The sequence below is a fragment of the Colossoma macropomum genome, unplaced genomic scaffold (assembly GCF_904425465.1).
Source record: "Colossoma macropomum unplaced genomic scaffold, Colossoma_macropomum, whole genome shotgun sequence".
Classification (NCBI taxonomy): Eukaryota; Metazoa; Chordata; class Actinopteri; order Characiformes; family Serrasalmidae; genus Colossoma; species Colossoma macropomum.
In genome coordinates, this window is record NW_023494794.1 from 303,111 (window position 1) to 318,325 (window position 15,215).

The 15,215-nt window shown below is 39.2% G+C and overlaps 1 protein-coding gene across 1 annotated transcript; it reads left to right on the plus strand.

The window, feature by feature from the left end:
* Window positions 1-5,092: 5,092 nt before the first annotated feature.
* On the plus strand, window positions 5,093-8,350 carry btg4 (B-cell translocation gene 4). Its single transcript, XM_036580893.1, has 4 exons — window positions 5,093-5,439; window positions 5,516-5,653; window positions 6,277-6,517; window positions 7,880-8,350. The coding sequence occupies exons 1-4, from the start codon at window positions 5,267-5,269 to the stop codon at window positions 8,078-8,080; spliced, it is 753 nt and encodes a 250-aa protein (XP_036436786.1). The 5' UTR covers window positions 5,093-5,266; the 3' UTR covers window positions 8,081-8,350.
* Window positions 8,351-15,215: the final 6,865 nt, after the last annotated feature.

Below are 15,215 nucleotides of genomic sequence, written 5' to 3' on the forward strand. Positions count from 1 at the left end.
CATTTCACATACTGTACTGCACTAAATCCAGTTAAACAGGACTAATTTTGCCCTCTTGGTAAGAAAGCATTGATCAGTAATCTTTAAAAACTGACTATATCCATGTTATGCTCAGAAAAGCATGTTTTGTATCAAAATAACAATAAAATATTGTTATATTGCCCACCCCAGCACACCATTAAAATACACTATTTCAGCAGGCCTTTGCTTTTTTCTCAGTGCAATGCTCAAACTTTTCAGATGCTTAAACCCTGTTTGGACAAAAAGCTGTTTAATAACTGCTGTTATAAAATGGAAAAGACTCAATTAATGGCTATAGTGACAGGCAACCAGACAACAACATGGGCCGAGTTTCTGGACCTGGATTAAACCCAGTCCTTGACTAAATTAAAGGACTGAAAATGAATCAATTTTGGTTATTACTTTTAGTCCAGACTTGGGGTCAATCTAGGTCTGGGAAGCTGCCCCTGTAAGTATAAGATATAACAGCAGAACACAGCAGATTTGAGACAGAACACACTCCCAAAGTTATGTCCATAAAGGAAAAGGGTTAAGCTGGGACATGTCTACTCATCAACTCAGTACTCACATGAAGGGAAAGCCGTCCAGAACTACATAGTCCGGCTGAAGACTTTCTTCTTCGCCGTCGCAGTCACTCGGATTTTACTTCACAAACTTGAAGCCCAGTGTGCAGTGAGCCTCTACAGCCCGTTTGTACTTAACCACACAAACTCGAGGGCTTTTATAACCGGGAGCCGCCGCTGGTCGTTCAAATTCAGCGCCCTGCGAGGCGCCAGCAGTCAGAGGCGGGAACAGGGGCGCCATCAGCGAGCTAATCGTTACGGCAGTTTGTTGATGTTTTTTCACGCCCGTATTCCGACACGTCCCGCCCGTCCTGCGCGATGATTGGCTGGTGGTGGAATCCTGCACTGTGATTGGCTAATAGTTCACGCTCGGAAACGGCCAGCCAATCGCTTGTAACTATGAACCGCTAGCCAAACTTATCGCAAGAGGCGGGACCGAAAACGGGTGGTAAACTTGCGTCGCGGGCTACATGATGACATTTCGCACTATGTCGTTTGTAGGCATTTCTTTACCGCCACTGAAGGAATGAATTAATTCTAGCGTTGGGGTTTGAAGAGTTTAATTCCAAAATGCTGTTTATATCCATCTGTAACGATTTTGGATATGCAGATTATAAAGAATAACAACTGACGAATAAAACAGATTTATTTCTCTAAAAAAAGATGGCATTTGTCATAATATAACGTTGATATTTCGCGCATGCGTACAGCCCAACAACGTAAATAATTAACGTAAAAAAGAACATTCTTCAAAGTGGTTTATATTGCGTTTTGTAATGATAAACTCTTAGTTTACTTTAAGAATATACTTAAAAAATACCATCCCTTTTAATTAAGCAACCATCACATAGTAGAGAGCAGTAACTAAGCGTACGCAGTATCATGTACTAAAATTTGAATGGATTGTTATTTTCTGATTATTCCCGTATGGAAAATAAACATTACATTCAGTAAATAACACACCAAAGGTGGAATGGAGACTTCCAACAAAAAGCTGGCGAAAGGAAGCCAACTTCAGCCTCGACTTCGCTGTTGCTCGCACCTCTTTAGCTTTAGCATTTTATTTCAGACCTAGAAAATCCCCAAAAAAGAGAAGAACATAGCCTAGTAAACTTCCCAGTAGAGGCTGGATTTATCAAGGAGTTCTGCTGTAGTTCTACAGGGAACCCAGGGACATACAGAGACCTGATTTTTACCTCAAGTTAGCTTTGGTAGCTACTTTTTCATTCTACTGGAATCATTGTTTATATTTATGCTTAAAGGGGAATTCCACCGTTTTTTTAAAATGTCTGCATAATTCAGTGGTTGTGATGTAAACAAAGTCATTCCGAATGGTTTGACGTGAACCGAATGGTTCATCTGTAGAGAAACTTACAAACAGATTTCTTTACAGTGGTGGTGATATATCAGGAACCAGGGGTCACAATGTCTACAACACAAATATAACCATTTTATTTTCTGTCAAAACCACTGGTGAACCTTCACGTGCCTTCTGAGCTTTTGTTTGTAATGTTGATGACGGCAAAATAGTCATAAATCTAAAAAAAAAAAGAAAAATACGTTTTCTTTGGGGACTATTTTGTCTTAGAACACCCTTTATATATCTCTCCGCCATAAATAGGTTAAAATAAATCTACTGAAATAGGTTTTAGTCCAAAGCCGTATCACAAAACTATTGTAAAACTGTGCAGAAATTTTGAAAAATCCGTGGAATTCCCCTTTGAGTTAGACAACTCTACCCACCTTTTCTACAAGGAGATATTGGTATTATACTTAATTCTTTGAAAATAAAGTTTAATAAGCGGGTTTTAACTTATCGTCCCATAAATGTCTGCGACTCAAGTCCAGAGTAAAGCTAATGGTTAATGATTTCTCTGACGTGAATGACCATCTTACCTGTGTCGGGGTGACTCAAGGTCGTAAAGTGCAAGGTAACTGTCACTCGGGCACCGTTGGGCTCGCTATTGTTGGGCTAGTTTAGACGAAGAGAAGAAACAAAAAGGCTCAGTGACTCCTTAGATACGAAGTAAACCCGCCACCGAGAGCCTTCATTTATGTCCGAGTTGGCCGTGTTGTTGCTGTTGGTAGGGTGCGTGTTACACGTGTTGACTGTGGACAAAAGGTTTGCCTGACCGGGTTACTAGAGAAACCATTTACTAAATGTTTCTTGCCTCCACTGAAGGCATGTCCAGACTTGCCCTGAGAGTTTAACATTTATCGTTTAACAAAATTACCAACTGTTGCTCTGAAAGAAACTGCTACTGAAAGAAAAACTCACCTCAGTGTGGTACCATGAATTTTACTACATATATTCAGAGTGGTTTGATGTGAAATGTTCAGTTCCATAGAAACTTACTGAATGAGTTGCTCACAGTGGTGGTGATAGGAACCAGACGTCTGAAGAGGTTAATGCCTCTGAAAGCTCCTTCACAGAGTTGTTACTTTGAAATGGTTGATGTCTGAGTAATTTTGCGAAGGTTTTGGCCTAAAACCTACCTTACAAAATCCAGTCAAGGCAGAGAGATCATGTAGTGTGTTATAAGGCAAGATAGTCCCTAAAGAAAACTTCACATGTGTATGTTGACTGGTGATTTTGGATAGTAAATAAAATGGCTCTATTTGAGTTGTAGACGTGGTTCCTCCACCACTATAAAGAAATCTGAGTCAGTAAGTTTCCCTACAGTTAACACACTACACTTTGCATGAAACTGTAAATGACTTTGTTTTTATTGTAGTGATTTAATTATGCATAAAATCCCCTTTAACATAGCGCACATGTCCAACTAAACGGAAATGTTTTGTTTATTATAAAAACACATGGGAATTGGTAAAATCCCTTTACTAGTTGGTCACCATTATTGCACAGTTCTGCTGAAAAAGGACAATAGTTTTTTTCTTGGTTCATTTTTACATTCTAACTAAACCTGGAAAGGATGATTAATATATTTGAGTTAAAATAGATATTTAGCTGGCTTTTCCTCACTCAGTGGAGAAGAGAAAGAGCAACGATTTGATGCTGTAACAAAAATGGCAACCTGCAGGAGACAGGGTCTCTCTCTCTCTATATATATGTGTTGCTTGGTTTATTTGACAAATTTAATAGTACTGGACATGTATACCATATTGATGCTTACATGTCTTAACATTGACATTAATTCCCAAAATGCTCCTAGCGCTTTAAAGCATTAAATTAATTTTTAAAACATTGAATTATGATCTTGAATAGATGTTCATGTATAATAATTTTCACTTTTTTTTTAATTTTTAAGTTTAGTTAGGTTTAGTTGAGTTTAAGTTTAGTTAAGTGAATTATTTTCTTTTTTGAACAGCTTGTTTGCTACTCAGCTCTTGTCTTGCTGCTCACAGACACTCTGGGGCAGCTCCTAGCCCCTCCCTCTACAATAAGAGTCCTCAGCAAAATAAATATATATAAAACATGGGCCCAATGTTCATTTTTTGAATTTGATTTAAAATCCTTGTGATTTACCTGTATTTGTCGACTCTATGGTGGCTTTTACTTCTACATTTGATCAGAAATTTTGCTTAATTCATTTAATAAAATTATTTAAGTAAAATATCTAAAAACAACTCAGTATTCTTACAACAATCTCAAAATGAGAAATATTAGACATATTGCCTAAATTTAATTTGATCTCACTTGCTAAGATATCGTTTTTGTGCAGTGTAGACCTTATGTAGGTTGAAGTGCAAAGACTGAAAGCGTATACAGACTTGTAAACTAGTTCTGAGCCAACTAACACTTAGAAAAATAACTACCATAATAATATCTCACATTTTGAATGTATTTTTTTTATCAAGCACATATATGTGTGTTTAAGTGTTGAATCCATTGATTGTATATAAATGTATATAAGTGCTGGACTCTGCCCCCCCCCAACCCCCCCAACCCCCCCAACCCCCAGGACCAGAAATGGAAGCTCTTGCAGTAGACATCACATGACCCAATCACAGTTCACCCACTATATCTATCTACTTCAAAACCTACAAAATTGTTCTCAGTGGTGGTGATTTTAATGCCTCTAAAAGCTACAACACAGAAAGTTATTACATGAAATGGTTATGGTTATATACGCTGCCTGTTATGCAGAAAATAAAAAAAAACTGTTGGATTTTTTTATTTAATTCAAATAGCCCAAGCCATTAAACCATTAAATGCCCCTCAACAGAGAATTTTTCACGGTCCTGTAACACACATTCTTCCCATGTGGGAATGACACAGTGGCACATTGAGGTAGCCAAGCTAAGGCCTAAAATGGGAACCTTTGGCCCCGGTTGATACTGAGGGGAACTTGGAAGGGGGCACAACTTCTCCTTTGGTGCCATCTACTGGACAACGTCAGTAAAGCAATGTGAAGAAGCTCTCCTAATTTAAAACACCTGTTGAAACACCTAATTAGCCATTAACCAGCTAAGTATCCACTGACCTCTTTAAAAGGTAGCATTTCTTTATTTGCTACAATGCTTTGAATGTTCAGTGTGTCCTCCCTTTGGTCTGTGCTTTTGAGCTTGTTTCTGCCAGTTTTGTAAAGTTTTTAAGAGCAAGTCTGTTTACTTGTTTGTGAAGAGTCCTGGTTTTATTCTAGTTTTACTGAAGTTTTAGATTAACACAAAAAAGGTGGACTGTAGTTTCTTGTGTGTGGAAAGTCTCTAAATCTGTGAAAATGAAAGAAGAAATTGCAGCCACAGTTTTCTTTGTGGCAAGGCTGGCAAAGAAACATGGAAAACTAGACCGCTTGCACAGGGAGAAGTTTGCTGTCGCTTTCACGTCAGTTCTGTTTGAGAATTATAAAAGCCACTGGTACCCTGAGAACCCATGCAAAGGACAGGCTTTTCGGTGAGGCTCTTTTGTGTAGAGGCATGACTCTTGCAGCAGTTGGTTTCAGTCTTAATCAACTATGCTTCTTTTTAAGGTGTCTGAGGATGAACAAGTCCCAAGTGAGGGATCCCACAATTGCTCGTGCTTGCAGACAGAGTGGTGTTGACTATGAGGACCTGGGTTTGCCAAAAGAGATCACCATTTGGGTGGACCCAGGAGAAGTGTCCTGCAGGTGACATCCTCAAAGACACCTCAAACCTTCTGCTTTTAAATGCTGAAGCGATGCTTTACTTTGCCTGAAACCAATTCCATCCATTAATTTCGATGCATGCAGAGTCAATTGGGATAGTTTGATCTAAAATTAATAGTTAATTAGTTAACTCAGTACTGGGGTTGTGATGTCTAACACAAATAGCTGTTTTTATTTGCTATCCAGAATGACATGCAAGCATGCATGTGTCTTGTATTTTTCATATGTAATGTTGATTATGGTGAAACTGTGGTAAATCTGAGTTTTCTTTGGGGTGTATTTTGCCTCATGACACCCTGCATGAGCATTCAGCTCATTAGCTAACTAGCAGGGCCTTCATGAATTGAATTCAGAGTGTTGGATGAGGGTAAGTGCTAATCTCTGCAGCACTTTGACCTGGAAGGTCCCTAGATTGATATGCATGCTTTAAGGCAAGATGCCATCTTAGTGTTAGCATTAACAAGTGTGCTTTAGCAGTTTTCATGTGTTGTGCTTGGGAAGTGATTGAGTCTTCTGTAGGTTTTAGCAATGCTAAACATCACTACTGATAACTCATAAGGTCAGAATTGTTGACCAATTGCCTTGTCTGACAACTGGTTTTACAGGTATGGTGAGAAGACCACACCGTTTTGCGTGACTCTGCTGGATGGGGAGAAGGGTGACAGCGACTTCTCGCGCAGGATAAACAACGCTGTGGAGCGGGCTTCCTCAGACTACTACTCTGGCACGTCCTCAGACGAAGAGAGCTCCAACAGCAGCATGATCAGCAGTAGCAGCAGCAGTACTCTCTCAGCTCCTGAGCCGAAGTGCATCCCCACTGTGTCCAACCCCAATAGTGTCTACCAGGTATGGAGCGCATTTCATAAGTTTCAGTAATCTTCTGAGTCAAGTAAGACTCCTCAGGAACAACCTATAGCTTTTCTTCTATGGGATAGGCTTGTCTCTAGCTTTGGCTATATAACATTTTCTTTGGAGGTTTATAAAGACCAGTGTATTCTAAACCCTGACCTGGTTGGGCTTTAGTTAAAGATTATTGCTATACCTAATTAATCAACTGTGTACTTAAAGCTCCCAGCCCTGAAGTACGCCTTGCCCCTCACACTTGTTTTCCTGCTCTAAAAGTCCCACTTGAGCTGAAAGGGCTTGCTAATTGACTGCTTAGTTGGATCAGGTGTCTTGGCAGCTGTGGAAGTGTGCAGGACAGAGGCACTCCAGAGCTAGGGTTGGGAACTACTGGTGTATTAACCAGTTTAACATCAGATCTGTCACTTCATTCATCCAGTGACACCAAAAATGAATGCAAATCACAGGAGTCCTCAGGACATGGAGCTAAAAGCTGAAGCCACTTTTTAAAAGCCTTTTTTGTAAAATGGACTGGTTTTAAAAACACAACTCTGAACCTTCTCTGCCCAGGCCAGATATGAAGCAGGCTGTTTTGAGGTCCTAGTTTGTCACAAATTAACAGCAGTTTAGCCTTACCCATTCATGTTGAAGCTATAAAGAATGTTCCAGGCTGGGCTGCTTACTGATTGTGGCACAGTAGATGGGTACAGGGCAACCAATCCTAACAGAGCTCATTTGCATATTAGTCTTGAAGGCACATTGCCACAGCCTGTTCAGATGTAAGAGTAAGAGTTTTGAAATGGTCATGTAGAAATGAATTGATTTTTTGGTACCTGAACCATGAATGATGCAGTTATGAAGTCCTGAAACTGGCTATGAACATTTTAGTTGGCTGAAAACTGATGGATGTCTTGCTATAAAGAAAACCCTTATTTTTACTGAATTCACAAGTGTGAATTTTTTGGCACATAAAACAGCATGTTTTAGTCTGGAACATTTACATGTGCTTAGTAATTGAGTAGTTTAATTCTGCTAAAGAGACTTTGAAAGAACAGCTCAAAGTATTTAGGCTGAGCAACTAGTTAAGGTGCTTGTTTGCTTAAGTATGTCTAAACTTCCCATGTTGTCCAAACTGGTATTGGAGGCCTACAGCAGACTTAATGGCTTAAAGCCTAGCAAATCTGTTTAAGCACAAGATTGCTGTTTACTATAAGGGCTATTGGCACACTGATCAAATGAGGGTACCTTTTTGAAATGTAAGCTCCAGCACTCCCACAGTTCTCTTCTCCTGGAGAATGTTGCTATGAAAGGAGTTACCTTTTTTTTATTTAAGGATTGTTCAAACTTTCCCTCTTATTCTTTCAGTTCAGCGAGTTTGGCCCACCTGCACCCATGCAGTCCTGGGCTCCCTATTCAAAAAGGAAGCCCTATGCTGGGGACGGCTATCAGCAGCATTCGAGTGGCCCGTACCCTCCACACAACAGCTTCAAAAATTACAGGCCCTCTTATGCCTTCTCTGGTCCACGAGTGGACAAATACCACTGGGTCAGCAAGAACCGCTCATAGGAAAAAGCCTTTGTCTGTCTGTGTTTGTATTTCTTGGCAGGTGTACACAGCTTGATTTAAGTGTTTAAGTTATTTATGAGAAGCTATGGCATAGTGCCTTCCAGGCATTTTAAGGTTCATTATTTTAATAAATGTATGTACTAAAATGAAATGGAGAAAGTGGTCTAAATAAAACATTTTTTTTAAAAAACTGCCTGTTGCTTGCTGAGTAGAAATACAAGTGCTTTGTGGCTACCACTAGATGGCAGCAAGATCTTTTGGCCCACTACCTTGTTTCAATATGCTTGTAGAAACCAGTTTCTACACACGGCGACTTAAGCAGTAAGTCTTCCGCTCCACCAGGAGCAAATTTAAATACTTTATGAAGTGATAACTTGGTCATAATAAAATTTGCCATTTTGCCTTAACCCAAAAATAGTGGCCAAGCATTTACAATGTGTCTAGAGCTCCCTGTTTGAGTATTTATGGTAAATCTGCCCTTTTCCAGGATGTTCTAGTGCAAAGAAACCTTTTGTTCCTTTAATGTTCCCACTAGGCCCCATAGAAGCCAGTGGGCATTGACTGTTTACTATGCTCTCTGACTGGAAATGGCATCTTGTCTTCAGTCCAACTTTTTTGGAAAGTTTTCTAAAATGGGTGTGAATGTTGTTCTCACCTGCTGTGCCCCAAAAAATGTTCACACTTGAGTATTGTGTAAAAATAAAGGTTTTGATTATAGTGAGACATGTCCATCAGTTTTCAGCTAACTGAAGTGTTCAAAGCAACCTGTTAGACACTTTGCTAACCCTTTACATCCGTCTCTAACATCAAGCATATTAAGTTAGACGTTTGCCGCAAACTACTCTATACAAAGTCTGTAACAATGTATTTCAAAAGTACTACTTTTTATTCATTTTAAGAGCAAAATGTGACATTAGCTGACCTGCTAGCAGGCTAATTAGGCCCCTTCTGAAATACTCAGTAATAGGCTTTGTTTCAGTATTGATATGGTCAAATGAAATGTTAACAGAAATTCAGTTAAGTTATTAATCTACTGTTTTAGCAACAGCTGCTAAATTGCATGGGTAAACCATGGTTAACTTGGTGCTAGCAATGTTAGCAAAAAAAGCATTTTGCTAGCAGTGTAAATCAAAAGTTAGGGTTAGCATTAAACACTGTGACTGATACATGGCTGTGTCTGGGTCTCAGTGTAAACAAAATGAAATGTTTATGTAATGACTAGAATATTCCATCCTAAAAATGACGGTATGGCTGAGCACAACACACTGGGTGAGTTGCCCACTCGGTGGTGCTGTATACTGTCTGTGTCACACTGGTTAGGAAGTGAATCATGTTCTTATTTACTACATACAGAACTAGTGAGCGCATTGGGATGGCCTTTGTCATTTGCTTTACTTTTGGTGTTGAGCCTGGAGGCTAATGTATCTAACAAGTAATCATTTATAGCCACCAATGAATCAATACTTCATGTGCAATATGTGTAAAATCTCTATATAGTGTAAAAAAAATTTGCTCTTTTATTTGTTTTTCTTAAATTGTGAAGGATAGAGTTTATGTTCATCTTTAGTATTATATACACCGATCAGGCATAACATTATGACCACCTCCTTGTTTCCACGCTCATTGTCCTTTTTTCAGCTCTTTTTTCAATTCTTTAGTGGTCATGGACCCTCACAGAACAGGTACTATTTGGGTGGAGGATCATTCTCAGCACCCACCATCATCCACCACCCAAATAGTACCTGCTCTGTGAGGGTCCATGGGGGTCCTGACCACTGAAGAACAGGGTAAAAGGGGGCTAACAAAGCAGATGGACTACAGTCTGTAATTGTAGAACTACAAAGTGCACCTATATAGTAAGTGGAGCTGATAAAATGGACAATGAGCGTAGAAACAAGGAGGTGGTCATAACGTTACGCCTGATCGGTGTATGTTGCCTATATAGTAATAAGTAACATTGTTAAGTAACTAATAAGATTAAGTACTTTCTCAGTTCTCTTCTTGACACTCCTTTTCTTGAGTGCTTTGCTGTCCCTTTGCTTCTGTAGCACTGTGAATTTCCTCAGTCAGGGACTGATAAAGGATTATCTTAATTGTCTCTTATTATTATTATTATTATCTCTAATTGTTATCTTAAAAGTCACAGTTGCCGCAAATTGCATGTTGAGTAAACTCAGAGTTGTGGTTTCTGGCACTGTGACGTTGTTATCTAAAAGTATGAAAACTATGTTGCATAACTAAACAGTAGCAGCTATCGTGAAGTATTTTTTCTTAGACTTGTGTGTATTTATTTAAATAAGTATTCTTCAAACATGTCTTATTGATTTACATTTGGAGAAAGGACAAAAGTGAGCTTGACTTTTTTGCCAAACTGTTTCAGTAATGATTGTCTTTAGAAGCCTTTGATTAACTGAAAGAGGTGTGGTAGAGATCAAGTTCCTGTAACAGCTTTATGACGTGATGTAAATGTACTCGTGTAATTTTATGTCTTGTGCAATTTCCTGTTACAAATGTGCCCACACTAAATGCGGAACTGAGCTCTGTGTTCAGAAATGTTTACACTCCTGGCAGTTACCCAAGCGCTGCTGACAACTGTGCAACTGTGTGTTTTTTCAGATTTCTGGTCTCTTGTCTCCGTTTCAGTTATGCTTTGAACATTGTGTGACAGTAGTAGTATTAATGGGAAAGTTTGGGTTCTTGTCGATTACTTAATGAGGCACTTACAGTGTTGTTTGCAGTTTACTTTAGAGTCAAAACAATGATAAGCGTCTTGTAGGCTGAGCCAGCAAACCCGTTCTCAAATGTTCTCAGTCTTATATTTTTCGCTCAGTCTTCGGAGACCCCTAGACTGATGTCACACTTTATTAGTGTTATGATAGAACAATATTATGAATTGTCCACGGCTGTGGTTCTCAAACTGGTACGCTGAATGATATTGGCAGTACATTCTTTCATTCTAAAGATGTTGATGGCTAGAGAGGCAATAGTAAAATATTTTGTTGTCTATGTTGGAAAACGTCTGTTGATAAAAGGCTCATAGGAGTGGCAACACAACTGAAGACATATGGACGTACAAGCTCTGTCTCAAATCACATCAGACAGATGTGGCATCTATACAAGAAGCACATATGAATAAATCAGATGCTGAAAAAATGAAGACAGACTGGCTCAGCCAGGTATTTTTTTATAGCTCATTTAATAGTCAGAGTTGAGGGTTTGCTATATTAGTGAATGAGAAATTCAATTTCATTCTGTTGAAATAACATAAAGACAAAGAGGGGAGGATAATATGTGTCGAGGCCATAATTAATGGAATGTAGACTAAGGGGTATTTGGATGGGGAGACAGGACTGCTGAGCCTAAAGCTGCATCTGTTGGGCCTGGCACCAGGCAGACTAACTCATTTAGTATGAATAGCTTGCTAAGTTTGCCTGCATTGATTGTATGTTGGCTAAAAGAGGAGAGAAATCGAAACACTCTGAATTTCTCTGAAGATATTAAGTAACTAATGTTAAGGGTGCAGAAGCCTATTTAACTATGGACTAAGCTAAGAGGTTAATTTCCACCACTTACAGACTGCACAGATTACCTTATCTTCTAATCATTTTGAGGGCATCTGTGAGTCACAGGCACTTCGTCCTAACTTTCCTCCAAATACTGCGCCCCTGTTTTCTCCATGAAGTGAACAGGCTGGTGGGAACTATCGAAGATGGGAATACAATACTTGGTGGTGTAATGTCTCAAAGGACAGACATGCATTATTTCAGCTAATGAAAGGTTTTGGGTTAGATGACATCTGGAGGTTAACACATTCCAACAGGAGAGAACAAACTTTCTGTTCACATAAACATAAGTCATATTCTACAGCGAGATTAACTTGAAAGAGGCCCTGAATATTCTGTTGTAACTCCCGTTAGGGATAAAGCAATCTAAACCAAAAAAATACACTACATACCTTAATGTATGTGTAATCGATTGCATTACGTGCGATGCTGGAAATGATCTCTGTTTTCTGTCAGACACATGAAGGGCTACGGGGGTATGCACCCAGAAATTCCAAACGGAGGTTAAGCGTCGTAACGGCTGTCCGGCACCTACCCCATCGCTCTGACGCAGGGGCATCCCAGCTTGTTCAAAGCTCCATGTACTGAGGAGCACATTGCACATTGTTTCGTTCAGATTGCTTCATCTTAGCGAGAGTTATTACAGAATATCCGGGGCCTCTTTCGAGTGAATCTCCCTGTAGAACAGATTACTTTCTAGTATTAAGTAGAATGACTGAGTCAACCCTAGAGAGTAGGATGAGTGTAACTGCTCTTGCAGATCACACAACAGTGCAGCTGTGTCTAACAACAGATGCTCAAACAGTAAAGAGTAATGGTGGAGACTTAATACCTCTCTTTTTCAAAATCCAGCATTTAAGCAGTTGTTGCCAGAGGAACTTAAAAACTTTTTTTTTCAGATAAATGTGGGGTCTACTGAATAAATAGGCAGTGTGGAAGGCCTCAAAGTGGAAAAATCATTGCCCATGCATCAAAAAAGACAAGGACAACATCAATAGATTGGAAACCCAATTAAAAAAGAAAGAGAGTGAACTGGAAAAAATACAATTCAAAAAGATTCATCCAATTTCAAAATAATTTATTTCACTTATAAATCATTACAGAACAATGCAGTAAACTGTAAATGGTTTAAATGAGCATAAAGTTTATTATGTAATTTTACAAGTGCTCAATATGAACCTCCTCCAGTTGTACAGACAACATTAACGCCATAGTCAAATTCATCCCGTACTCGATTGAGCATGTCGGGAGTCACTGCACTCATGGCTCTTTCAATGCGATTTCGGAGATCATCCAGTGTTGTGGAACCAACGACGAACGCTCTGAGCTGTTGGAGGTTCACTGCTAACGAAAATCATGCTGCACAGTCATGATGGATTCACTCTTATTGAAGTGGAGAACACAAAACGCTTTCTGCTCAGGGGTCGCATCTCCTCGCAGACTGAAGGGAGCCATCTTCCGGTGACAGTCAGAAACTCTACGACCCCCTCTTTCAATTGGTATGTGATTGGTTCCTAGGCGCCTCACGGTTGTAAAAATATGGCACTTTGAAATCAGATGAATCTTTTTGAATCACCCTGTATAGTGAGGCCTTATTGAAACAGATTTGTGAAATTAAGTATGAGTTGAATGAGATAAACAAAAAAAGTTAATGTCATGTTTCAAACTAAAACCAATTTCTTTGAAAGCGAAGATCAGAGATAATTGCTAGCTAGACAACTAAAACAAAAAGGAAGCAACTTACGTAATACTGTTTATTAAAAATGAAAGTGGAAAACCCAGGACATAAATCAGGTATTCATTATTATTTTTTAATGTTTTTATTGATTTTTCAATATTTATGCACAAACACTTCCAGTCAAATTCTTTTGGCCCCTAAACCCCCCAACAGCGATCCTCACTTACACATATTCTAAGACCTAGCTAAAGTTAAGAAAGAAAGAGGAGCAAAGCAAAAGAGGGAGAAAGGAGAAAAAATAGGGGGGAAAAAAATAAATAAAAAGGACCTTTATGGTATGTTTAGTGAGTGAGAATAGAATGTAGAATGTCTCAAAATGTGTCACAAACGTTTGCCGGCATTTACAGAACCTCCTGGTTGAACCTGGTAATATGCTTCAAATGTTCAAGTTTAAAATGGACGGTGACCTCTTTGATCCTGTTTTTACGAGACGGTGTCTCGGCCCTCTTCCACCCACGGAGGATCATACTATGACTTCTGATTGTTCTTGTACTCTTGTATTCTGTAACTCTTTTCATATAGTACAGATACTGAAGGGTTTATATTTAAGCATTCGTCTATCCAGTCACTCTAAATGGTGAGAAATATTTTTTTGATGAAGCTGTGTACCTGAATATTAGATTGTGGGATACCAAAGTCTGACTTAAGCTGTCCAAATGAACCAAAGATGTTGTTTTTAAACAGGTCTTTTACACCTCACACCTTTCTTAGCCCACATTTGAAATGCAGAGTCAATAAGTGATGGAGGAAATAGGGCATTTCCCACAATAAGAGCAGAGGGGAGAGCCTGTCTGTTGTTGAAATGCACCCTAAACTGAGACCAGATCTTCAGTGATCCACTCACTATTGGATTATTTGTCAAAAGAAGTCTGCTAATGGGTAATGGGGCTCAGATACTGGGTTACACAAATGCTGCTCCATCTTAGCCCATTTTGGAACTTCTTTTAGTGAGACTAGGGCCCAAAACCATAGCTTGTGAGTAGCTGCCCAGTAATAGTACACATAATTTGGCAAGGCTAGCCCCCCCTTCCTCCCTGTTTCTTTCAAAAATTCCTCCCTAATCGGAGGCAAGATCCTGTTTCAGGAGAAGGTGGAAGTAAACTTATTTAGTTCTTTAGCAATAAAGATTGGAATAGTTTGAAATAGTAATAAAAGCATAAGGGTAGATACACAATTTCACCTTTTAATTTATCTAGATGAACAGAAGCTTTGTTTCTCTTTATTGTGTTGTTTAAACCTCTAACATTCCAACTCACCAACATGGCGACAACTTTTCCTGTATGACTGTTTTTCATCATCCTCACAGAAGTGGTTCAAACACTGTCTCAAGCCCCATTTCTGAATACGGCCACACCACCCGACCATCTTAATTTCCCTTTGCTCTCAGTAAAGTTCTGCTAGATAACTTCTTGTTAATGTCCTACTCCACGTTACTAGGATTGCTCTGTGTTCCTTCTCTGTGACAGGGCAAGATGTTACTATGGTGTCGTTAGACCCATAGAAAGTCTCCATCAGTGAGGGACATGATAAACCATTAACATATCAAACCATCCAACATATTGGAGTTACCTGGCTCCTCGTTCACTGGAACAAGGTAACTCTTCAGATAAATGGAAATCAATAAATCTCAGTTTATGGGGAAAGATAAGCATCATCAAAATGTTAAGTCACTCCCCAGTTCAATTATACAGGGTGATTCAAAAAGATTCATCTGATTTCAAAGCGCCATATTTTTACAACCGTGAGGCGCCTAGGAAACAATCACATACCAATTGAAAGAGGGGGTCATAGTTTCTGACTGTCCCCCAAGATCACCAGATCTCACGTCTGTCAC

Excerpts from the sequence above, each read along its gene's own strand:
- btg4 (XM_036580893.1), top strand. The coding sequence starts at position 5,267 with ATGAAAGAAGAAATTGCAGCCACAGTTTTCTTTGTGGCAAGGCTGGCA. Across the intron at positions 5,654-6,276 it reads CCAGGAGAAGTGTCCTGCAG|GTATGGTGAGAAGACCACAC; the intron begins GTGACATCCTCA and ends CTGGTTTTACAG. Across the intron at positions 6,518-7,879 it reads ACCCCAATAGTGTCTACCAG|TTCAGCGAGTTTGGCCCACC; the intron begins GTATGGAGCGCA and ends TTATTCTTTCAG.